This window comes from Copadichromis virginalis, linkage group LG7 (genome assembly GCF_057382275.1).
Source record: "Copadichromis virginalis isolate Kocher_CV1m ecotype Utaka linkage group LG7, C_Virginalis_male_GT1.1, whole genome shotgun sequence".
Classification (NCBI taxonomy): Eukaryota; Metazoa; Chordata; class Actinopteri; order Cichliformes; family Cichlidae; genus Copadichromis; species Copadichromis virginalis.
The window spans coordinates 53,096,070-53,122,632 of NC_140624.1; the positions used below are offsets into that span (position 1 = coordinate 53,096,070).

Sequence of the window (26,563 nt, forward strand, 5' to 3'; positions counted from 1 at the left end):
TGCCGGCTGGACTCTCTCCCATCGGCTGTTCCTCTGCTTTAGCCCCCATCCGCCAGCAACCTTGTCACTCGTTTGGTATTCTTTTGCTTTCTCCCTCATTTAATTTCATTCTATTGCTTCTTCTATCAACTCGTGCTCTGCCACCTCCACATCGTGCTCCACTTTTTCCCCATTTATCCTGCTCCTGTAGCTCATCCCTTTTCTGCAGACACTTGCTGTCACTTTCTCAATTTTTTGACTGGTCCAACCTCTATTTCTGCTTCTTCATCTTCTCCTATTTCTTTGCTCTCTGGAGTTGCTGAAGGCAAATTCCGTGCTGAAATTTTTTCGTTGACCCCTTCATAAGCTAATGTTAATATAGGTATCAGTCATTCTTGAGAGGAAATAGTGTGAGGGGAGAATAGGTTATTCTCTTCTAATGACCTGTATCCTTTCTAATTGCTCTGCGAGGGCTTTGACAGGTTAACTGATATATGGAGCGGTGTCTTGTATTTCTTTTCTATGATTTTTTTCTTTTTCTTTTTCCGTCTTCTCTTTTAATGTCACGTCAGTGTCTGCGTACACCGGGGAGGGTGAAATAGAGAAATTATAGCTTTGTACGTGTCTGTCTTTTTTTTTTTCTCTTCTGGATTCTATTTTTCTTTCTGCTCCGTTCTTCCGAGGCCATCTATCAGGGCAAGGGGAGAAGTAAAAACAAAATGAGCAGCCACTAATCAATCCACCTCGCCTTCAGGGACGTGTTTCTATTCACTGACTTATTTCTGCAAATCGAAGGGAGGGGGGCATTTTAATTTGTTAGCTGTGAATATATCAACAGTAGCAAGCGCCTCACACACGTACACTCTAGGGCTTACGAGGAAGAAGCATGGTTTTGTGAATGGCGGTGTGTTGGAATGCAGAAAGGTGCGTCTTTGTTGTCAGAAGGTCAAAATCGTTTAGCTTTTCTTTGAGACTTCTCGTCATGTCGGTAACCGTGATGCTAAATGCATTCCAGCTGCACAGTGTCTGACTTGTCATTGTTTTCTATGGGCGCCTATGCTAATTTAACCACATGCCCACATAAAACCTCATGCACTCACATACACAGACAGGATGAATGAATTATGTATTTATACAACTAATAATATACAAGAGCGGGACTGAGAGCGAATTAGATCGAGAAAAAGGAGCCCTGTCAAAAGCATCAGGTGTCTCGCTCTCTAACAGCAGTGACTAAGCACCGTTCATTTAGCTAATAGCCCCTGAGCAGAGTTCATTGGTGGCAGGTAGCAATCGTCAGCCATTTGCTGCCCACCTCTTTGTTGGCTTATGCACATATGTTGCCAGGTATTGCTAATATAAGGCTTGCATACAAAAAATAAAATCAATCTGATTGTTGCTATTTAGTATTCAAAACCGATTAAAATGTCATTATAGCACAGTCAGAATAAATATTAAACAGTTGTTCTGAATTGTTTGAGCCCTCATCCTGGTGTTAATTTGAAAAAACAAAACAGAACTTCATAACCAACCCACAGTAATCTGTTTATTGTGGATCTCACAGCCTTTATAATTCTTTATATAGCAGTACCATATCTGTGCACATTACCTGTGTCTTGCTTTAAACCACATAAGACTTTATAACCACTTGAATAATCGCAAAGAGCTGGAAATTTTCATGTGCTGCCACAGATTTTTAGTCCAGTTCTTGTATAAATTGGCATCGCTTCTTCTTTGTCTTTCATTTGTTTCCTCAAATTTTTTAAGGACATGTTGCACACATATACTAAGACAGTTTTTAGCTGCTGTCACTGTTAGTAGCAAAGTAACAAAGAAGATACTTTGACTTTTTTAAGGCTTGTTAAGTAGTTTGACATTCTTCTGAAAGTAGTTAGGATCAAGAGTGGAGTAAAAATGAGTTTTTTTTACTCATTTTCAGCAGCCAATTCCCAAAGAAAAACTTTGTAAGACCTTGAGAGAAGCTGAAGAATTATTGCTCAAGACCACTTTAAAAAAAATTGCAAAAAAGTCTGGTTACTTGGAAGCAAAATCCAAAGAAATGAGGGGTACATCGAGTCTTTTGCACAACACTGGACCTCCAGAGCCACATAGGGAATTTTGCTATTGTTTTCGTTTGCTATTAAAATCGATTCTGTGCACTTTCATATTTACCTTTTTCCAAACGTCTTCCTCCAGTTGTTTCGCTACCATCTAGAAATTCAGATGCAGCTGAGAGTAGCTCCTCCATTTCCTTTGAGCATTGTGTTGTGGGATGGTAAGTGTGCACCAACAGCACACTCAAAAAGAACTGTTCTTCTGTGTGAATACTCAATACTCAATACATGGCTGTTTAAAGTACAAACTTTCCCCTCAGCATTCTGCTGACAGTACAGTAGCAGTAGTGCTGTCACCGTACTTCCCTGTCTAACTTCAGCCTTGAAAAAAACACGGCTATCCCACGCGACGCTGGATACCACACGCCGGCTAATGATACACAAACATTCTTATGACTGGCGTGAGCTTAAATATGTTGTCATTAGCAAGTCTTTGTTCGTAGGCCAGAGTGCCTCCTGGATGACAGGTGTTCTTCATCAGGATGCCGGGGCTCCTCTGTGATCAGCTGGCAGACTGTCTGGAAGTCACTCTAATTATCCCTATTCCGCTGTTGCCTGGGGCGACCTGTTCACACTGTAGGTGGTAATTATACAGGTGTGTTAATGGCGTGAATGGGAAGCAGGGAGGTCCTTTAGCCTCTAGCTTGTATAAGAATATGAAGATAAATCACTGTAGGTATTTGGTTTTTTGAACTACTTTGTTTCTTAAAGCTGCTCAGTGGATATTGAGCCTATTAAACAGCTGCCTGAACACCTGATCAGTTTAACCACTAACCAGTTTACTACTTTTTCCTACACACAGGCGTACTTTAAAATTCCCTCATCTTTGTGCTTTCACCCAAAGATGCCATACACCCTCTTAATTACGAGTCCTTTTTTGTTTTCTTGGTCTATAATAATGTTTCTTCGCAGTTAAGTCTTTAAAAACAAAAAGGTGATAAAACAATCAGGTTTTTTGTTTGTTTTTTTTGTCTCTCCAAACTTGCAACATCATACTGTTTATGCACCACGTCTCATTATTCCCTCGCTTTTAATGCCAGCCAACAGTTGCCATGGAGATGGTGAGGCGCTTGGGGGAGTGCGATTGCAGATGTTAGAAGAAGCAAACAACTCAGACAAAGAAGAATGAGAAAACCAATAAAAGGGTGCATCAATAGAAACACTGCAGGGGGGGGCACGTCGCAAGATTTGTCACAAATACATAATTAGTGATGTGGGGAAAAACTATAATTTCTTCATGCATATGATCAGCCTTATTTTTGTGTGTGTGTGACAATGTTCTTTTAGTCGAGCTTCTTTTTGTGACAATATGCTGGTAGTTTTATGTCTCTGTGTGCTGGGGAAATGCTTTGTGCGTCTAACCTTGTACGGACTTTTCTTTTCTAGCATGAGCCTTTTTTTCTAGCTTTGATATGATATCTGTACCCATTTATTACCCTTTAACTATCCAGAGCACTTGCTCTCTTCTTGAATTTAGGATGCGGTGCTTAAATCCTGGTATTAATATGTTGTGTCTTACTGCCAAGTTAAGCAGTGACGCTGTCTTATGACTGTCTTTCTCTGCATCAGGGCTTTCTAAGTCGACGGCTGAAGGGCTCCATTAAGCGCACCAAGAGTCAACCCAAACTTGACCGCAATTCCAGCTTCAGACACATCCTTCCTGGCTTCAGGAGCGTTGACAATGACAGGTAATTGTTTGGTTATCATTCCTGCACCCTCTGCTTCTTCGCATATCAGCTCTCGTGCCATCCTTTGGCCGACGGCAGGTTATTTAGGTCACTGTTGACATATTGAATTGCAATGTCGGTGTACTGACAAATAATAATAATTTTTTTAAAAAAGGGAATTCCACAATCAGTCTGTCGCTCCCTATATGTCGTGCTCTTTTTCTGTTTGTTCCCCCTTCCATTCTCATGTCATGTCATAGCGTGCAGTAATATGTTTGGCTCAGAGTAGAGCTGTGGATTTAAAGTTATGTCTGTAATTCATGTCAGAGCTTGTGCTGAAATAATATATATGTTTGTTTGGTTTTGCAGTAAGGCCTAGGCATGTGCAACATTGTTGTTGACAAAAAACCAAATGAGTGTGGCTGTGAGTACACTTAACAGTTTGAACAAGTGGCTTACTAAATAATTCACCATGTGTACAGTTGTTCTAAATGAGAAAATTGGCTGCAGTGACCAAAATCATTTTTTGTCACCAGGCTGTGTACTTTGATTTAGTTTTCAGACATATTCTTTTGACTAAAATATCATTTTTGTATAAATTTAAACGTAATACTGTCAGTTTAGTCTAGTTTTCGTCAGCTAAACATCATAAGATTACAGTAGACTAAATAAAACATTGACTTACCCTACTTATTTTAGTTGACCAAGTCTGTTGTGTTGTAACCCATGAGAATTGCTACTCACGGTTTATAAAACTTTTTTTCCTTGACATCAAATGCAAAATGTATCTACTTTTCTCTTCCTCCAAAGTGTTGACATTTTGCCAGTTTTCAAGAGAAACAGTGGAATATGGGATATACTTGTACCATTTTTTTCAAAGAAAAAGTTTTACCATTTCCAGAGAGCAGATTAAATGTGTGCGTCTCTAATGCAAGAACATTACTTCCAAGCTCATCTTGACTTTTAAAAAAAAAAAAATTCTGATTGGATCTCATCTCATTAGAACATTTTATCTTGTTTTTATTTTTTGACGAAAGTGTCAGTACATTTCATGATTGTATAGCAAATGCGTTGTCTTTTTGTCAAAAAGTAAAGAAAAAAAGGTTCTTGACAAAAACTATCAGGAAAATTTGTCAATGAAATTAATACAAATTAAGATGGCCTGTTTGCATGTTTGCATATGTACACTGTGATCAGATGGAGACAGTATGTGTTACTAGGGCTGGGCCATATTATACCGTTCACGGTAATACCGGTATAATGTTAGGCAACGATAGGAAAATGAAATATCGCGATAGAATGGGAGTAAAACGCGCATGCGCAGTGCCTTTGTTTTCATGCGCACATGGCCGATTGTTGAGTGAAACAGATGAACCAGAATTGATTTGTAAAAATGGTGCAACTTCCGTGATGTGGAACTGGTTTGGTGTTTGTCCGTCAGATACACGACAAAGCACATTTTTTTGCAGAACATGCAAGCAGCCGTCGTTATTGTCATATTTGTCGGACTAAGATGCTCTTAAATCTGGGAGTAATCTGGGTCCTAAACGCTGTATGCTTCAGGTCAAACAACACTGCATCATCACTGAGAGTTTAAAAACTGTCTAAATTCTTTCATCTTTAATAAAACGATCAGCATTGCTGCTTAACCAGGTGTAACTATAAAGTTTTGTTTTCATGGATGCCTGGAAGTTAAAGTTATTACATTTAACGGAGTTAGAAGTTAGCAGGAAGCTAGCGGAAGTTAGCTCGCTAGTTTCGCTAGTTACCTAAGCATGATATAGCATGTTCTGACTGAGAGATTTCTGAAAAAATTCAAACGTACAGCTCTGCTATCACTTCCAACATAAATGAAGACAGGAAACTAAACAGCAGTGACGTTTGTAGGGTTACTGAAGTTGGGCTAGCTGCTGGTATATAATGATGTGCTACGTGATCGCTAGCGACACAGCTATGTTAGCATAACATAAACAGTGAAGCTGGAGGACGAACACTAACACTTTTCCACTTATAAAAGTTAACGTGAAGGTTCCTCATGGTTAGAGACAAATGCAATCACATGGCAGGATGCTGTAAACGGACCAAACTTCAGTCAGGAGAACAACTGAGATAATCCATCCACAATACGAGGTTAGTCATTAATATACTGCAACAACATGGGAATAGAGCAGCTGCCAGAGAATTCAACATTAATGAATCAATGGTACAGAAGTGGAGGAAGCAAGAAGAATGAGTTTAATAAAGTTTGATTTATCTGACTGCTTTGTTTCACTTAATGTGCCTTATAATCCCGTGCACCTTATGGTCCGAAAAATACGCACTGCACACTTCAGTTTAATGTTGCAAAGCACCTCTTTTTAACTTCAGTGGATATTATACCCCCGGATAAGCTGGAGGAGGTGGCTGGGGAGAGGGAGGTCTGGGCCTCTTTGCTTAGGCTGCTGCCCCCGCGGCCCGGCCTCGGATAAAGCGGATGAAGATGGATGGATGGATGGATGGATATTATACATGGTTATGTTCAGGATATGTCAGCCCATTTCTACTGGAAATGCCTTTTGGTTAAACTTTCAGCAAGGAATTTGCATTTGCACTGTTACATTTTTATAAAGCTTTAATGTACATAAAAACCAGCTTCTTGTTTAAGTGAAAATAAATGGAAGGTTGTCTTTTTGCGCTAGTAATGTTGTGGAGTTGTATTTTGTCTCGCATCAATTATATCGTCGGTTATATCGTTATCGCAAATTTTCAAATATATATCGTGCTAAATTTTTTTGGCCATATCGCCCTGCTCTGTGTTACTGTACAACCCTGAGTCGAGTACTCTTGCTTGTCCGTCAGCCAGCCGCAGAGAAGAGTGAAGTTATAACATACAAAGAGTTGAAGTGAAACAGGGTGTCCACTGTAAGTACTGTCTGTGCTTTTTATGTCGTGGTTTTAGGTCTTTGAAGCTTTTGTTTGCGGTTCTACCGTTCTCAGAGAACTGTGTTGTTGCTCGCTTCCGTACTCGAGTCAGCATTCTGAACACCCATACTTCATCCACTTCTAGCGACACACAGCCGGGGTGATCCACAGGGAAACATGCACGCAGACACATCTGCAAGACCATAAACTACGCTTAAGGGGGGCTGACTTGCTTTTAAAACCAGCCTCATGTGGCCACTCGAGGAAGTGTCGGTTTTTTGACACTTCCAACACTCGGCAACCCCCGAGGCCCGAGGACCAATCTTGCGCTATTACTTTGGTATGAAAGTCAGATTAAAGAGACATCGACTGTCTCTGAGGAAACCCTTTCATGTTACCACAGAGAACACCACGAGTCACACAGTCACAACAACCTTAAATGTTAAAAGCTGTAATAAATAAAGAAAGTAACTCCCGAAACATCAGCTTCTGTTCTATGGGAAGCAGGGAAAGCTGTGATGAGAGGTAAAATAATTTCTTTCTCATCACATAAAAAGAAAAAAGAAAACAAAAATATTCAGGAATTAGAAAAAAACATCAAATCACTAGAAGAAGCCTACGCGTCCCACCAAGATCAGGAAACATTGAACAAAATACGCAAAACAAAACTAGAATTAAATGAGATAATTGATAAAAAAACAAAATTCTTAGTACAAAGACTACGCCTACAAAATTATGAACATGGTAATAAATCCGGTCAATTTCTAGCAAACCAGCTAAAAATAAATAAAGAAAAAACAACTATATGTGCTGTTCAAGATTCATCTGGGAACACATTATATGAACCGATACAAATAAACAACATTTTCAGGGATTTCTATAAAACGTTGTATTCACCACAAATAAACCCATCTAAAAAAGAAATTGATCAGTTTTTGGACAACATAACTCTTCCAAAATTATTGGACACTCAAGCAATGGCACTGGATTCACCACTGACACCAGGTGAACTCCAGGAAGCCCTGATAAGTATGCACAATAATAAGGCTCCAGGTCCAGATGGCTTTCCTGCAGAATTCTACAAAGAATTCTGGTCGATTCTAGCACCAGTTTTCTACAGAACGTTGTTGGAAATTAAAGAAAAGGGCAGACTTCCATCAAATATGAATTCTGCAAACATTAATCTCCTGCTAAAACCAGGCAAAGACCCTGTATATCCCTCAAGCTATCGTCCAATATCCCTTATAAATGTAGACCTTAAAATAATCTGCAAAGCTCTCTCAAAGAGACTGGAGAAAATAACCCCCCTCTTAATTCATCCTGACCAAACTGGTTTCATAAAAGGTAGGCACTCATCAACAAATACACGTAGATTACTTAATTTGATAGACTACTCATACAGTAAAAACCTAGAAACTACAATATTCTCTTTAGACGCAGAAAAAGCATTTGACAGAGTTAACTGGAAATTTCTATTTGCAACTTTACACAAATTTGGTTTTGGATCCTCTTTCATAAACTGGTTAAAAATATTATATAATTCCCCAACAGCTTGTGTTAGAACAAATGACCAGACATCCTCCAGCTTCTGTCTCTTGAGGGACACCAGGCAGGGATGCCCACTCTCCCCTTCACTATTTGCAATTTTTATTGAACCACTAGCAGCAGCAATTAGACAGAATTCAGTAATTAAGGGCATAAAATGCAAGAACGTGGAACATAAAATCAGCCTTTATGCGGATGATGTGTTACTCTTTCTCCAAAATTCACAAACCAATATCTCTGGGGTGATTGAATTGATAAACTCTTTTGCAAGAATATCAGATTACTCAATTAACTGGTCAAAATCTACAGTCCTACCGATTAATTGCTCCTTCCATAATTCCTCTTCTACACCACTGCAATTGGGAAATATAAAATATTTAGGTATTAATGTTTCTCCCAAGCTTGCAGATCTAACTAAATTAAACCATATCCCACTTTTAAAGAAGGTAGAAGATGATCTGGCTAGATGGAAATGTCTACCCATATCACTCATGGGAAGGGTTGCCGCTATAAAAATGATGGTCTTACCAAAAATAAATTATTTATTCTCAATGATCCCAACTAAACCGCCACAAGATTGGTTCAGATCTCTAGATTCATGTATGTCCAAATTCCTTTGGAAAAATAAACCCCCACGTATAAGCTTAAAAACACTACAAAAGACCAAGGATAAAGGAGGACTAGAACTGCCTAACTTTCAGCACTACTTCTTAGCCAACAGGCTTCAGTTTATCTCAGGATGGCTAAAACACACCCTCTTAGATGAACCTTGGCTAGATGTAGAACAAGCACTCTGCAATAATCTAGAGATCTCAGACCTACCATTTATCAGCTCAAACATCCAACGACATGAATGCTTTAAAAGCATCAACATCAGCTCTTCTCTGACAGCATGGTGGGAGTTTCTAAAATTGACGGCGTCTTCATTAATCCCATGCAAACGTACACCTATCTGGAACAACCCTGACATATTACAAAACAATAATATGATAAACTTTTCAGATTGGAGTGATAAAGGAATCAAATATTTAGAACATATACTAGAAGGAACTGAATTTATTTCATTTGACGGACTAGTTACACAATATGGGATCAACAAGAAAAGATTTTTAGAATATCAACAAATTAAATCCATAGTAAAAAAGAAATTTAAACCGGGTCAAGTTGAACTACAAACACCACCAAGTGTGGTTCAATTTCTTACTCTTAAACCCCCCAAATTACTATCCAAAATATACAGAATGCTTTCTAAAACAGATGAATCAATATCACTTCCTATTGCAAAATGGGAAGCGGATTTATCAGTTAACTTAGACCTAAACTTCTGGTCTCAGATTTGCTTAAAAACCTTTCATCTAATTAGAAATCCCAGTCTTCAATTAATTCAATACAAAATATTACATAGAGTGCACTATACAGGTCATCGGATGTTCAAGATGGGCTTTACGTCTACCAACAACTGCTCACACTGCCAAACCAATTCACCGGACAATTATATCCACGCTCTTTGGTTCTGTCCACCAGTTCAGAAGTTTTGGCGCGAGATATGTGAAGACTTATCGAAGTGTCTGAAATGTAACATTCCAACTTCCCCCTTAGTGTGTTTGTTGGGCAGCTTAGATAATGTCACTTCAGAAAAGAATATCGCCCATATGGTTTTCACTGCCCTATGCATAGCCAAGAAAACAGTCCTCATGAACTGGAAAAATAAAAATAATCTTAATTCTAACCAATATAGAAATGATCTATTAGATTACATTAGTCTTGATACAGCCTCTGCCACCACATCAGATCAATTGCTCTGGGCTCCTTTGATCAGCTCCATCACCTAGTGGGGGTGGGGGGTCATAGTTTGGTCCCGCCTTCACTGTTGTGATTGGTGTGGGGGTAGGGACAGGCTTAGGGCGTCGGGGGGTTCCCCGGAGGCATCTTCCTTGGGGGGCTCAACCCGGGGTAGCGGTCATGTCCGGTTAGGGGCTCTGTTGGCTCTCAGGTGACTGTTTCCTCGCGGCTGCGTGCAGCGGGGCTAGGGGAGGGTCTGTGCTGACGGACGTGGGTTACTGACCTGATAGCCTGGCTGCCCCTGGTTGGGTCCGGGATGGGCGTGAGGTTCTGGGGGCGCTCCGTCTCTGGGCTGGGACCCGGACCGGGCCTCGGGAGCTTGGGTCCTGGTTGGTGTGTTGCCGGGGTTGTGGGCGGGTGGGTGCATGGGGGCCCAGCCCTGGAGCAGGGTGCCGCCGGTGCGTCGAGCCACCTGGGGGGCTCTTCAACTGGTGGGGGAGATTGTCACATCTTGCAGGAGCTTTCCTCTCCTCAGGAGCTCCCTCTGCAGGAGGGGGAGATACAGGAGAGGTGGAGGAAGATCTCAGCCTGGGTGTTTATTGTCTTATGTAGTCTGGAAGATGAGTGGATGGTGGGGTGGGTGCAGTTTTCTCTGTGGTGGGGTTGGGTGGACTGTCCCGGGCTCTGTGGGGCCGGGCGGCGCTGCTGCACTGGGCCCGGTCTGGATGGGCCTGGGCCCCCTTTCCCTGGCGGGTCGCGGAGTATGGGGGTGCCTACTGGGGTCAGCGGGGGAGCTGGCCCCAGGGAGGGGTCACTTGCCCCTCCCTTCCTTCCCTCCCCATCTCCAGCTGCCTCCCTCTTCCCGCTCCACCACAACCACCCACACATGCAGGGCCTTGGAGTAGGGGTATGTCACCAGGGTGCAGAGGAGGCTACCCCCCCCCCCCCCCCCCCTGTCCCCTTCTGGCTGCCTCTGCCTCAATTTTATCCCACAACTTAGACATTCACATTACTCACACTCTCATTACACATACATATAGGATCTTGGGGGTGGGCACGATACACGGAGTCCAAAGTACCATCAGGGTGTACACCCCACCCCTGGCATCGTTGCCCACCTCTCAATTTTGAATACACGTAGACATTGAGGGCTAGCAGGAGGGACCATGCGCTTACCTGCTGCTCTCTGGCAGGTAGCTCCAAGCCCTCCTGGGTTTTAAAGGCACCTTAGAACACACATGCATCAACATTACAATGAGCGGGTGGAGGGAGGTTTGGAGTCTTCTCTCACCCCCATTCTCTGCGACCTGCTGGAGCGGGGGGGCTAGGAGGAGGAGTTGGCCGTCCGACTGCGGTCTGGAGTGTGGAGCCTTCCTGCTGCTGCGGAGTCGGGGCGGTCTGCCTCCCCCCACCGCAGGGAAAAGGGAAACACCACCTGGGTCTGGGTGCAGTTCCCCCCTCCAGGGGCGGGGGCACCTAGACCCGGTTTGTAGAGTACGCTTGGGGAGTGTGATCGTGTGTACAACGTCTCTTTATGTCTGTCTCCACGTTGGTTGAGTGTGGAGTAAGTGCATATGAGAGCATGAGGGTGGGAATGGATGTTTGTATCTGTGTGTGCCTGTATGTCTGTGTCTATATGTCAGGTTGGGTGTCAGGCGCCACCTCTCTGGGGACATCTCAGGCCCTCCAAGGTTTGGAGGCCTATCTCCCCCTACCACCACTTCCCCTGCCAGTGGCGGACCCCCTCAGACATCGGTGCGTTGGTGGTTCTTTGTGTCCGGGGATGGGCGTCCAGGTACACACCGGCTCACTCCTTGGCGGCCGCTTATCGGGGCCTGGAGCCTGGGGCTCGCTCGGGCCACTTCGGAGGTGGGGTGCCCCCGGCCTCTCGGCCTGGGGCTCGGTCACTCAGGCGCAGCTGGCTGCCGGCGGAGCTCACGGGCGCGTCACTGCAACTCCCCCTGGCTTCTGCTCCGCGGCTGCTGAGTGAGCCCTCATCTGGGACTCTCCTCAGCTCTTTCCGGGACAGTGGCGCGGCTGCCCCTCTGTTGGTCTTCCTTGGTCTCTTGTGTTCTGGGGGCCTCTGGATGTCTGGAGTTTTGATCTCCTCCACACCTGCTTCACGCCCTGGAGGACGGGGCTGTGGCCCCCCCCACACCCTCTAGCAGATTATTACATGAAGGAACCTTTTAAAAAACAAAAAACAAGCGCGTCCATGCTCACAGGTGTACACACGGGTGATCACACCCACAAACTACACCCTTTTTGGCTCCTACCTCAAAGCACACTGTGTTCTGTTGATCTTATGTGCTGCACAATAATGTTTAACATTTAGTATTTACTGTCATATTCCCATATATCATTGTGATGTTGTTTATTCTATTACTCTTGTTCTCTTCTGCTTGCTTTCTTTTTTCTTTCTCAGCAGGTGATCCAGGTGATTGATATATGCATTTTTTTTTCTCTGCCCGTTCTGTTGGTTTTTGTCTTTTGCCCTTCTCCCCCGTCCCTCTTCTCAGCTGTTTCTCTTTCCCTCTTTCTTTCTCCCCTTCTTTCCCCCAGTCAAGTCTGTCCCGTATTCAGTAAGTGAAAATAAAATAAACAATAAAAGGTGAATCAAATGGACCATTACGGCAAGGCTGGGATGGTCAGTTTGGTAAAGTAAATCCGTTGGGCATCTTTCTTTGCCTTTAGACAACAATTCTGATGGCAAAAGAGCCAAACGGGACAGGCCAAAAAAAATAAAAAATTAAAAAATAAAATAAACAAAGTAACAAGACGTGAGCGCGCGCTCGTACTTTAGCTAATCCAGGGGTCCCAAATGGGAGCCGCACTGCTGAAATACAGGGTCAAACGCTAGTCTTTCTGGATGCTGGCAGAATGATGGGAAAATATCACCCTTAAAGATCAGCTTTCAATAAACTATGCAAGTGATGATTAACACTGTCTGTAGGAGCAAAATTACACCTATTCCCTGAAACAAGTCACAAGGCTCGCAAGTAAACACCTTGATGACAAGCTCAGGCTATGTACTTTCTGCCTTATAACACACATCGCATTTGCTGTTGCTTTCTTTTTTCTTCTAAAAAATAGACATAGATAGTTACAGTCAGTACAAGTCTGCATTTGATAGCTTTATTTATAGAACTGATTAAAGTAGTTCCTTAAAAACAGTTTCAATGTCGTGTATTAATAAACTCATAAGAGGAACATGAATGTCATCATTTTTTGACAGCCCTACCCTGCCCACCACAATTTCCTGCATGCATTTCCATCAGTCCTTGCCTATACAGCACATATCTATATTTGGATTTCTACCCCACAGCGCTACACATGTAATATTGTTTTGCTTCTAGCTGTGATAATGGCCAGTTCGTCACAGTTTCCTCAGAAGTTCAGCCACTTGGCAAATATTTGCCCCCCTGCCTCACGGTGTCAATTAGTATTCCACACCAAGCTGAGCTGACCTGTAATCACACCCTCGTCTCACTCTGGACTTTTTTTAATGCATGCATGACTAACAGTTATCACTCCCAGTACATATCTTTTGTGTGCCTGGGAATAAGCCAGGATGTCCATCTGTGGGGTTTAATTAATGGAGGTGCTGCGTTTGAAGAGATGTTCTATTGCTTTCCATTTCAAAACTGGGAGCGGAGTGGCTTCCTCTCTTCGTGCTTTTAATGAGGCATTAACATTACTGTCAAACTATCACAAGGGGACACTAGTGATTGTTCAGTGCGGAACACGGCAAACTGTTCTCTTTGCTGCAGTCAGACAAAATGAGCTAACCTCCTTTGTCCCGCTGTCTTTTCTCATTCTCTTAACACTTATACATTCTTTTTTCTTCTTTTTTTTTTTTTTTTATAACTTCTGTGTTTCTATTCTCCATCTCTTCTATCCATTTCAGCCTCATCACTGTTCAGTTCACCCCCCCATCTCCCCAGCTTTTTCCCTCCATTCTTCAAACAGCAGCAAGGTTGCCTAACCTATCAGCGTTTATGTGTTTCACTGATAAAGCGCTCAGCAAAGGAGGTAAATATGGGACAGGAAATTGGAATGTCCAGGAGGTGTCTTATCTTACCTGACTTAACACAGAAATACGCAGACCTCAACTGCAAGTGCACACATTGACTGCTGTGTAATGGTGCACCTTCGAGCCAAGCACACACATACCAGCATGTAGTGGGAAAAGGGGGAAATGTTTCTCTGGTACTTACACTCTTCTAAGATGTTATTTGGGCAGGCGATGGATATCATAGCATATGTGTGCGCGTGCGCCTTTGTGCTTGTGTGAAAAATAGGGGAAAAAGGATGAGAAGGGACGCGGAATGAGAGAGTAATGTGCTGTGAGAGGAGTCGGTGACACTCCCTGTCAGCCTGAGAGCTCCCTCCCCACGGGGGAGACTGCGTAAGAAGACAGGCTTGGGAACTGGCAGGAGAGAGAAAAGAGATGATGAGATGTGGGAGAGATGGACTGAAGAGAGAGCGAGGAGGAGGAGGAGGAGGAGGGGGGGAATCTATAGCCTGAAAGCTCCTTGGCGTGCATATGTTTAGACTTGAATGTTTGGAGAGGCTGCAAGCATTTTTAGTATTCATTGAACATCTCCAACACTGACCACTGCTGTGCCCCTATATGGTAGGAGAGCTAAAGAAACATGGTATCAAAGGGGCTCACTTCTTAAGTAAGGGATAACACTCTTAGACACGTCCGGTATCAGGAATTAATGGCCTTTACTTTGTTTCGCCCTTTACTTCATCTCTTAATTCCTGATAAAATATAAGTCGGGCATTTTCCTACTTATTCTGTAGTCACTTGACAATCGAGGGGAAACATTTAAACAAGCCTTAATGTAGTTTTTCATGGTTACGGCTAAGGGTTTGACTAATACTCTTGGATGATGATTATTTACTCAAGTAAAGAAGATGAACCCCTAGTTTGGAGGTTTTTCTTTTTCTTTAGTCCGTTCACAAGTTTCTTACAGTTTGACACTGGATGCATGCATTGATATATTCTGGGCTGATACCAGTTTGTGTGCTGTTTTGTTTGTATTACTTGTGTTGCTCCAGGAAAATAAAGCGATATTACTGTTTAATACTTGCACCATTTATACAGCGTGAAAGTGATGTCACACAACATATTAACCACCGCCTTTCCGCCCTGAACTTATTTGCAGATAGGCCGGTATCGGCTAACGCTAATGTGTGACCATTATTACATTAGATGCAATTACATGAAAAGGAAATAGCATTTTGCATGCAGCGCCACTAAAAAAGGCATGCACAGTGCAGAAAAGCATGGTAACAATAAGCAGGTGTAAGTCTGTAATAAAAATCATGGTTTAAATCATGGATCGAGGGTAAAATGTGATGGTGTCAAATGAATAACATGCAAAATTATTGAAAGAAATTTGCAAGGGTGATGGCCGGAACTGACTCGCCAGAAGTCTAGAGCCTTGGTTTGCTTTGTGTTAAGGGTGAGGATGTGTGTTTGACATGTCAATTCCTTCACCGCTCTCCTGTGTGCTGACTCATCTTGACTGCTTATGTGGCATACAACGGTAATATTATCGGGAAACTTTCTAATGTAGTTGTTGTGTCAGCGTTGTGAACAATAATGGACTGATTCTGTACTCACCTTTATGGTTTTGGATGCTGTCTACTTTGAGAGTCTAGTGTCTCTGTGTAAGGAAGTCCAGGATCCGTTATATTGGTGCATTCCTGTATTTGACTTTTTAATCTTCGTCTTAACGCGTCCGTTTATTGTGAAGTTCAACAGAGATATATTAGCGACTCCAGCAAAGAAGCTTTTTTTTGAAGGAGGGTGTTTGACAGCTGCAGACTGGCCATAATGGGCAACTCTTGTCGAAGCATTGTTCGTTATCCACGTCGTCGGGACGTTGGAAGATGACAAAACGTGGCTCTCTCCTCGTCTGCTCTCCTGCACGGTCACAGCTCAGTAAGCCTGCAGGCTGCCTTTGCATCGGTGGCTTGTCACCCACATCATCTGACCACTGTTGCCGACCTACAGTGGTTCTTCAGAGATTTGCGCAGGACACATTAAGACATTATGTTTATTAATGTCTTTGCTGATTGCTTAAAGCACGTTCCCTGGTAAGTGAGCTGTGATTGGCTCCTTGCTGGACCACACATTGTAGGCCACAGTGCACCTATTACTGTAGTTATCTGATAAACCTTTATTTAAATAGACATATGATATGAAAACCATCAAAAATATGAAACCACTCAGCTTACTTTGTGTGGGGTATCCAGGTCTTTGTGGTGCTCAGTTTGTGGATTGTGCATCAGTCTTACATATTCAACCCCATCATCATCTCTGTGGATGATATAAGATGCCATGGTTAGTTCAAGCTTGCCCTCCCTACCATGCTGAGCCAGATATATTTCAATGTCAAACTCAACGTTTCTGACCAGGCCAAGAAGTGTATTGAGAGGCCAGGAGAATTTCTAATGAGTTTACAGTCTGGGTTAAAGATGCGGGGCTAGTGGAGGCTGGTGTGTACTTTTTTCTGTCTTGTTTAAGCTTTGAACATCACATTTCGGATGTTGAATTTCGACCATGAATTCAGCTAAATAACAATTAATAGGTCTCAGAGGTTTTAGTCTTCCTGAGCTTTGGCTAAACAGAAAGTGGCATTAAAGTCCCACAGTGTGTCATTCAGGTCATTGGCAAGGTAGCTTTCAAATTCAGGAGTCCATTCATTTCTGTGCAAGGTCGTCTTTCTGTGATTTGATTTCCATTGTTACCCTTTTCCTCGTACTCCTCTTTCTTCTTAGTTTTATTTATTTCATTTTTAAAAGCTGCAACCCAAGCAAGAATGTTTATATTTGCCAAATAGGTGAAAAGAATCACATCTGGCTTATTAGAGTTATTAAACATCAGTTTCTTAGTGTTGCAATAAAATGTAAATGGAGGCTTTGGCTTTGTCCCTGTTGCCATGGTCTCTCTACAGCCAATCAGAATCAAGCAAGCTCTCTGGCCACTGTATAAGTAATTATTTTATAATCTTCTATGATATTTCTCAAGCCATGAATTATTACTATTTGCAGCGAGGAGCGGACACGGAATCATGCGAACACACGCATACATTTTCACTGTGTGGGTTGTTAGCTGTGATGACATTGTTAGGGATTGTAGCCTGAGGCAGACTCTGGAGAGAGACCTGCAGATGAGGAGCAGCTGGACTTTGAAAATGAAATATTCTTCTGCGTTAATCAGAAGGTGGACACTCGCTGAACAACATTATCTTCAGCGAAACAGAAGCACAGCGATGTGTGCACACACACACTGACACTGCTTGCACCAGTTTTTTTTTTTTTCTAGGTTATCTGTTTTGCCTAAAGAATATTTGTTCATCTGTATTTCATTATGCTTACAAATTCTTATACCAGATTATCACTAACATATAATTGGGTTATTTTTCAAGGGTTGTCAGGCGCAATGTGTCGTCTGCAGATTGCAATATGCTGTGCACAAATTGCTATCAGTTGTGGGAAAGGGATGGAAAACCTGGTGTTCAGATAAACATAGTTTTGAAAATCAACGCAGTTTCCAATCCAGGGCTGCAGGGGGTCTGGAACCAGTTCATTCACATTCACACCTACGGTCAATTCAGAATCACCAATTGACCCCCGTCATGTATTTCTTTGGACTGTGCAGGAAACTCACGCAGGAATAGGGAAAAACATGCATTTCAAACACTTGTTTTGATGAAAATGCTAAACAGTGTACCAATAAAATGAAACGAGAAAGCAATTTCAGTTCAGTTTTATTAAATTTAGCGCAAGTTCACAGCATCAGTCAGCTAAAGGCACTTTATATTATAAGTTAAAGACCCTACAATAACCCCCCAACAATCAGACAGTCCCCTGTGGGCAAGCACTTGGCAAAAGTGGGAAGGAAAAGCTTCCATTTTGACAGGAAGAAACCTCTAGCATAACCAGGCACAGGGAAGGGCAGCCTTCTGCCACGACCAGCTGAGGGTGAGGGGAGGAAGACGGAACAAAAGACACACTGTGGAATAAAGTATTAGTGTATTAATAATGAAATGCAGAGTGATGTATAAACATATAGTGAGTGAAAAGAAGTGAGTGAACTGAAGGCTCAGTGCATAATAGGAAGCCCCCAGCCATCTAGACGTATTTCACCATTACTAAGGGAGTATTCAGGGTCACCTGATCCAGCTGTTTGTGGAAAATAATTGCTTTTGGGATTCTGTTACTGTTGTGGACAAGAGATGTACAAACAGCTTTGGAGTACTAGCTTTGTATGTGTGAGTGACAATAGATAAATATGGATTTTCTTCCATAGCGACAGTTCAACCTGTACATTTGGTTAGTATTGAAAAGAGCATTTTAAGGAAGTCCTACGCTTGTTTTTCCACAGTCTGGGCAATTTCCCCTTCTAATTTAATAAACATTCAGTCGTCTTTGCCTTTTTGATAAAGCCAAATTATGCCTATGTAGCATCTCCTCTCCTGCTAGTTTGGTGTTTCTGTGGCTGCAAAGCTCATGGGTGTCTGCATTAGGGTATTGTGCACACTCTCTAACAAAATTTATGTCAGTCTGACCCTAGCTGTGGAAAGTGCATCACTAGCTTTGGACTTGAGTGCACACTTATTATCAGATATATCTGCTGAATCAATATTATGTACTCATTTCTCAATCTGCACCAATTTTTCTCCAGCGGCTCTCTATTTCAGGCTGTTATCTGTACAGCTGCAAATGATACAATTTATTGCACTGACCTTACCACGCCCTTGTTATGCCTCTTGTTGCTCTCCGCTGCTCTGAATGGCCCCGAATGCTCTTCTTGTATCACAGATTATCTGACCCTTACTGCTGTAGTGGCTGCTCCACCATCTGATTCACACTGACCTTCCCTGGACACGCTGATGAATATCAAACCAACTGCGATGTGTGGGCTTTTAAAGTTTCTAGTAACGGCAGAGTGCCTTGCTTGGATCACGCGGTTGATATTATCAGATATGTTTGGGGGTTTTTTTTTATCCGTTAAGATCTTCTACATTATACAAAGAATGCTTCTTTGAGATTAAGTCATTATTTAATAAGTCAACAGGCTATGCTTGGTTTTATCGGTCTTGGTGTTTTGTTTTGTTTTTTTCTGTTTCCCTGGTAAACAGTTGGTGGCAGAAATGTACAAAATATGTGCCAATAAAAGCCACCAAATTAAAAACTAAATAAATACAAATGCACTTACATCAATTTCATCAAATGCACCATTGTTAGACCTCAAGGTTGAACAGAATGCAATGTCATGTCCCTCTTTTCTGACTCTCTCTGCCCTATCTGCTGCTTTTCGCCTCATTGCATCATGTTAGATGTCACTGGCCGGTGTATTTCAGGGTCATTTATATATTGTATGACTCATTAATTACTCAAACAGGTGTGCGTGTCTGTGCAAGAGTGTGTATCTTAGATCTCATGAAATCCAGTCACGCCCTTTACATAAATGTATTATTACACACGCACACGCACTCACTCTTTCAGGTACTGCAATGATTCTTCCAGCTTCCTTGAGTGCACCCAGATCATTAATGGCATTATTGCTGTCGAGAGTACTAACCCCCTTCTTCCTGTCTATCTCGCCTCTTATCGAGTACAAGAATAGTTGTCGTTGTGGATTTCTGCCCACAGAAAGGGTTGATTGAAATGCAGTGATTTTGATTATGTGCTTGTAATCTGTGCCTGTAATTTTATGCATATCTGCATGTGTGTCTTTGTGTTTGGGTAACTGCAGTCCTTAGTACAGTGGCACCAGTGAGTGAGTCATGGTTTTTTATAACACAGCAGCCTCTTTCCCATCAGTCGCAGACTTCAGCTCTGAATATTAGCACACAAATAGAATAGCTGAACTGATTTCTAACATCCACATTTGTCTTCCTGTTTCGTGCCATGTCTCTCATCTCTGCATATGCTGTAGTTATGTTTACGGCACACACGATGCTGTAGCAGAAAGGGAAAAATACTGAACCAAATATAAAAATGGGTTTACATAATAAAAATGTGTTCAATTAAGGCTTGTACAGTAGCACCAAAATAGTGACTCTGACTCACTAATACTTAATATACAGTTCCATACCAGAGGACTATGTAACCTTGTGGAAAACTAATCCGGTTGTTCAGTCTGATGTCACTAGCAGTGTCTGGACCTAAACTCCGCTACAGGTCCATATATCAAACGATCACTATGGCATTACTGAGAGTTGAAAAACTGTCTAAAGTCTTTCATCTTTAATAAAATGATCAGCGTTCTGCTCTACCAGGTGTAACAATTGAGTTTAACATCCAGGCATCCATGAAAACGGAATTTATGACATTTAACGGAGTTAAAAGTTAGCAGGGACTTAGCTTGCTAGCTTCTATCTAAATACAATATAGCATGTCCTGACTGCGGGGTTTTGGAAACAAATTAAACGTACAGCTCTGTTATCACTTCCAGCATAAATGAAGACAGAAAACTAAACAGCAGTGACGTTTGTAGGGTTACTGAAGTTGGGCTAGCTGGTATATAATGATGTGCTACGTGACCGCTAGCGACACAGCTATGTTAGCATAATATAAACAAGCAAATTTTTTTTCCACTCGATAAAAGTTACCGTGAGTGTTCTCGGTGGTCAGGAACAAATGTAATCGCATGTCAGGATGCTGTAAAAGGACCAAACTTCAGCCAGGAGAACAACTGAGATAATCCATCCACAATACGAGGTTAGTCATTCATATACTGCTGCATGGGCTGGGCTGTAGTTACATTCCCCAGTCCCCCAAACCCCTGACAGGCCATCACCCTCCTCCCCCTCCCTTTCTCCCTCCTCCCCCTCCCTTTCTCCCTCCTCCCCACACCTGAAATTCACTGAGGAGATGATGGAGCGGGTCAATGCTGGGCTCAGATCTACCCTATGGGCAGAAATCTGTGCCATCAGAAACTGAATTTGAATAAGTTCAATTTGAATTTGAATTGCTCAGATTGAATCTGAATTGTAACTTGAATAAATGCTTTTGAAAACTGAATTTGAATTAGTCTAATTTGAAATTGAATTTATGGTTTGAAAATGATCATCACTAAATTGAAATTGAATTTTATATTTTGAAAATGAATTGATTTGCTTTGAAACTGCATTTTATCCTTTAAAAATTCAGCTCTCGAATAATTTCAGTTTCACTTCTCACCATTCAGTTTCAGTTCTACAATTCAATTTCAGTTCCAAAATTCAGTTTTTTGGAACTTACATCCGGTTCCGGTTCAAGCGCAGATTAATAGAACTACGTTTTACTAGCGGACCGAAAGTGTTACTGACGGGAATCTACAGCATGTTGAGCTGAATTAAGACTTCAGAAGTCATTCGTCATGTCGAGTGACCAGCGGATAAACTCTCAGGTTGGTAATAAATGTATTACATGTATAAGAACAAGCGTCATGTTAACAAAAGATAGCCGTACAGTAACTGTTATGCTTATTGTAGCTGTTAGCTAAAAACGCTAATTTAGCGTAGTTTGCCCTGAATTCAGCTTTGACAAACAAATATGATCGACTGTTTCTAGTAGAATTCCAAAGTTGTCATCTTGTACCCTCTCAGAGTACCCCCTCTGTATGCTTGCAGAGACCCCTACAGTAGGGAAACATGCAAAACGGTGTCCAAACCTTTGTGTTTTAGCTTTATTTATGTCTTACACAGCATCCCAACTCTTTAGCTAACTTAATAACTTTAGCTAAAGTGAATAGTTAGTCTAATTCATTAGTGCAGCATTACTGGATCACCTCTGTTTGAAGTGATATAATGTGATATACAACTATCACTGTGTTTAACTACCATAATAATTCTTAGGGTGCTGAGTGCATGCTTAATTAGATTTTTTTTTTTTTTTTTTAAACACACTGCTCTATTAATATGTTTGACAGGCTGAAGTTGTCGGGTCACCTCCTAAATCGACCATCTTTTACAGGTGTTTTGTGCCAGAAATGGAGTGTCCACTGAAGACTGAAGATACTGAATCTCTACGCCTTGCCATTGATCCCTCTTGTGCCTTCATCTAGACAAGAGACATTAACTTAACCACTCTCACATGCTCTGTACCTACATCACCTTCCCTGACAGTTGTAGCTTGGCTCATCTGAGGGTGAAATTATAAGAATGTGTTATTTTGCAAAGTGCTCTCTAGGGTTCCTAAATAAAATATGGCGTTGAGGTCATTTCTTTTGAATTAATCCCTTCTTCTGAAATATAAGAACCTCTCCTGGTTTTAATGGCACTTTGGATTTCCTGACTTTCTGTTCCACTTCCAACCCCAAATAAATGCTGGCAAGCTGACACAGTAACATGGAAGAGGGAAAGACGTTGGAAAGGACTACTACAAATAAACCTAATGCCTAACAATGAAAAGTGTAAAATAAGAACAATAATAATAGTAAAAATAAAAGATGAAGTAACAAATTTTTAGTTTATTCCAAATGATCATCCAGATGTCTGTGACATGTGATGACAAACACCATAATGGAAGGCTTTAGTCATCACATGCTTAAACTCATATTTTTGCATATGCTGAACAGGCAGTCAGACATGCTGTAACTGTGGGGTAGAAAACAGCATGAACACCATACGGCAGGGGTCTCAAACTCCAGTCCTCGAGGGCATGGAAAAGTTGCATGACACTGGCCCTTGAGGACTGGAGTTTGAGACCCCTGTCATACGGAATATGACAGGTGTGGTTGAACTGCATGAAGACTCTGAAGTTTCTCTTCTCTTCTGGCAGGACAAGAATGTGGCCTTGTCCTGTGAGCCACTGTAAGGATGTACTTGGAGTAGAACTGGACTGTCACCGGCCTCAGGCTCTTCACCCTTTTCAAAGACAAAGCAGTCATTTAGATAAAATATTAGATATTGTTTACCTGTAAATGCACAAAGTAAATTTAGAAATGTTATTATTGTCAAGAGTGAACAAGCACTGATAGTGTAATCTACAGCTGTGGCCAAACGTTTAGAGAATGAGAAGTGTTGTTTGCTTATTTACAAAGTTTGCTGTTTCAGTGATAGTTGTATATCATATTATATCACTTCAAACAGAGGTGATCCAGTAATGCTGCACTAATGAATTAGACTAACTATTCACTTTAGCTAAAGTTATTAAGTTAGCTAAAGAGTTGGGATGCTGTGTTATGCTGGGCTTACACTGTGCGATTTTTGGCCCATTTTGAGCCGATTTTTGAGTCGTGCGACCGTTTTGGCGATCGGCCCGATTTTGGCCTTCATCGTGCGTCGTGCATCGTGTAATATACGTGGGGTAACGGGAAGCGATAAACACCTCACGACCAGCTCCCGATCATCAATCGCTTGGTCGTGAGGGTGTCACCGCAGCTTCTCACACTGCGCACGCGCAAACACAAATGTCAGCGAAAAAGACGGCGCAGCACGGCAGTGCAGCGTGTGATCTGGACACACAAGCGATGGAGGCACAACTTGTAGAACTATGGCAAGCTCACCCGATCCTTTTCGATGTGGCCTAACAAAATTATCACGACCACAACAACCGTGAAAATAGTTGGATCTACACTGCTGCTCAATCACAGCTGCCTGATCAATGTTTTTCATTAGCAATTTAGCAAAGTTGATGGTGGTGGTGTGTCTGTGTGAGTGAAAGACAGAGAGGGAGAGCGAGCAACAGAATTTCTCTTATAACCTTGATTTTATGGACGCACAGTGTGAGCACTCGGGTCGCGTCAGAGCATCGGGCCGTATAGTATGAGACCCTGCATCGTGACCTATGAACTTCTAACCCCTGCGAGTCAATAGCAGGAGCTGAATCGTGCGACTGAAAAAAATCGCACAGTGTCTGCCCAGCATAAGACATAAATAAAGCTAAAATACAAAGGTTTGGGCACCGTTTTGCATGTTTCCCTACTGTAGGGGTCTCTGCAAGCATACAGAGGGGGTACTCTGAGAGGGTACAAGATGACAACTTTGGAATTCTACTAGAAACAGTCAATCATATTTGTTTGTCAAAGCTGAATTCAGGGCAAACTACGCTAAATTAGCGTTTTTAGCTAACAGCTACAATAAGCATAACAGTTACTGTACGGCTATCTTTTGTTAACATGACGCTTGTTCTTATACATGTAATACATTTATTACCAACCTGAGAGTTTATCCGCTGGTCACTCGACATGACGAATGACTTCTGAAGTCTTAATTCAGCTCAACATGCTGTAGATTCCCGTCAGTAACACTTTCGGTCCGCTAGTAAAACGTAGTTCTATTAATCTGCGCTTGAACCGGAACCGGATGTAAGTTCCAAAAAACTGAATTTTGGAACTGAAATTGAATTGTAGAACTGAAACTGAATGGTGAGAAGTGAAACTGAAATTATTCGAGAGCTGAATTTTTAAAGGATAAAATGCAGTTTCAAAGCAAATCAATTCATTTTCAAAATATAAAATTCAATTTCAATTTAGTGATGATCATTTTCAAACCATAAATTCAATTTCAAATTAGACTAATTCAAATTCAGTTTTCAAAAGCATTTATTCAAGTTACAATTCAGATTCAATCTGAGCAATTCAAATTCAAATTGAACTTATTCAAATTCAGTTTCTGATGGCACAGATTTCTGCCCATACTACCCCCCGTCCCAATCCCTTTTTGTCCCCCATAAACCCCCCACCAGAGCGGCCAAAGGTTCGCCATCGAGCCCCACCCTCAACAGAGCAATCGAAGTCACATTGCCCAGCCTCGCCCCCCTTAGTTCCTCTTCATGCCCTGTCTCCGCAGTCTGATGTGTGATGTGTGAAGGGTCCAGGCTGTGAGGATTATGGCAGTGGTGACTTTTCCCAGGAGAAGCTGGGACCCTGTTTACTAGAAGGTTTTAAAATTTCTGTACTTTTAGGTGACAGGAGACATGTGGCCTGGTCAAAACACAGAGAGCTGCACTCTAAAAGATCTTTAAACATAGTAAACATACCTTGTGTGCCACAGACTGCTCCCAAACACGAGGGGACAAGTAATACCTCTAAAACACTTAAGTTGGCTTTATTAAACGTTAGATCTTTAGCTGGGAAAACATTTTTAATTAATGATTTAATCACTGAGCACAGCCTTGATTTTATGTTTTTAACTGAAACTTGGTTGGACCAAAGTAACAGTGGAGCTGTTCTCATCGAGACGACCCCTACTAACTACAGTTTTATCAGTGAGGCCAGGGTGAGCAGGAGAGGAGGAGGGGTTGCTGTCTTATTTAATGAATCATTTCAATGTAAGCAGCTATCTCCTGGAAGTTTTCAGTCTTTTGAATATGTGGCTTTACAGCTGAAGGCCCCATCCAAAGTTGTGTTTCTTAATGTTTACAGGCCTCCCAAATACTGCACAGACTTTTTTAATGACCTCAGTGAACTGCTGTCTGTGATCTGTGTTGATTTTGACTGTGTAATTATTGCTGGGGATTTTAACATTCATGTGGACAACCCTCAGGACAAAGGGACTAAAGACCTGAGTAACACTCTGGGCAACTTTGGGCTGACTCGGCATGTAACAGAGGCCACACATAATAGAGGACACACTCTTGACCTACTGATCTCCAAAGGCCTGAGCATTTCAAAGGTTACTGTGTCTGATGTGGGCCTGTCTGATCATTACTGTGTTTTCTTTGAAAGTAAAATCTCAGCCCACACAAATATATCAACAACAGTGATCACAAAACGATGTATAACTGAACACAGTAGTGCAATTTTTAACCAGGTCTTCCCATTAACACCTGACCTGTCCAGAGGGTCAGTCAATGAGCTCGTCAATAGCTTCAATGCTAACATGTTAAATGTAATGGACACTATTGCTCCCATTAAGGTGAAGGTTATCTCTGGAAGGAAAAAGTCTCCATGGAGAAACTCCACACTGGTGAAAAATGAAAAAAGAGAGTGTAGGAAAGCTGAGTGCAGATGGAGAAAAACAAACCTCCAGGTTCATTATGACATTTATAAAGAGAAACTTCACAATTATAATTTACAACTGAGGAATGCAAGGAGGTCCTACTTCTCTGACATCATCACTAAAAACAGTCATAATGCTCGGGTCTTATTTTCTACAGTTGACAGGCTAACAAACCCTCCTGTGTCAGTGGCAGCTGAACTTCATTCGACCATGGCCTGCAATGACTTTGCCAAATTCTTCACAGAAAAAATCCAAAAAATTAGACAAGCAATTGGTACATCAACAGCAGATCCAGGATATGTACTGTGTCCACCAAAAAACTGTTTAAACACAATGAAACAGTTTCAACCAATTAACAGCAAAGACCTGGAGGACATCTTAGGTAAACTGAACTCCTCCTCTTGCTGTTTAGATGTCCTGCCAACAAGTTTTTTCAAAAAGGTCTCAAAGACTTTAGAGTCAGACCTGTTACAGATCGTCAACTTTTCTTTATTATCAGGTGTGTTTCCAGAACCACTAAAAACTGCTGTAATAAAACCTATACTGAAAAAGGACAATCTCGACAAGACACAAATGAACAACTACAGGCCGATCTCAAATCTCCCATTTTTAAGTAAGATCA

The 26,563-nt window shown here is 41.9% G+C and overlaps 1 protein-coding gene across 4 annotated transcripts in view; it reads left to right on the forward strand.

Annotated features, from left to right (window-relative positions):
• Window positions 1–26,563, forward strand: part of LOC146706116 (disabled homolog 2-interacting protein-like) — a 175,456-nt gene that overhangs the window by 72,480 nt on the left and 76,413 nt on the right. For all 4 annotated transcript variants that reach the window (XM_085464140.1, XM_085464137.1, XM_085464135.1 and 1 more), the window contains exon 3: window positions 3,663–3,781. In XM_085464140.1, coding sequence (XP_085320266.1) covers window positions 3,663–3,781 — 119 coding nt within the window. The remainder of the gene's footprint in view (window positions 1–3,662; window positions 3,782–26,563) is intronic.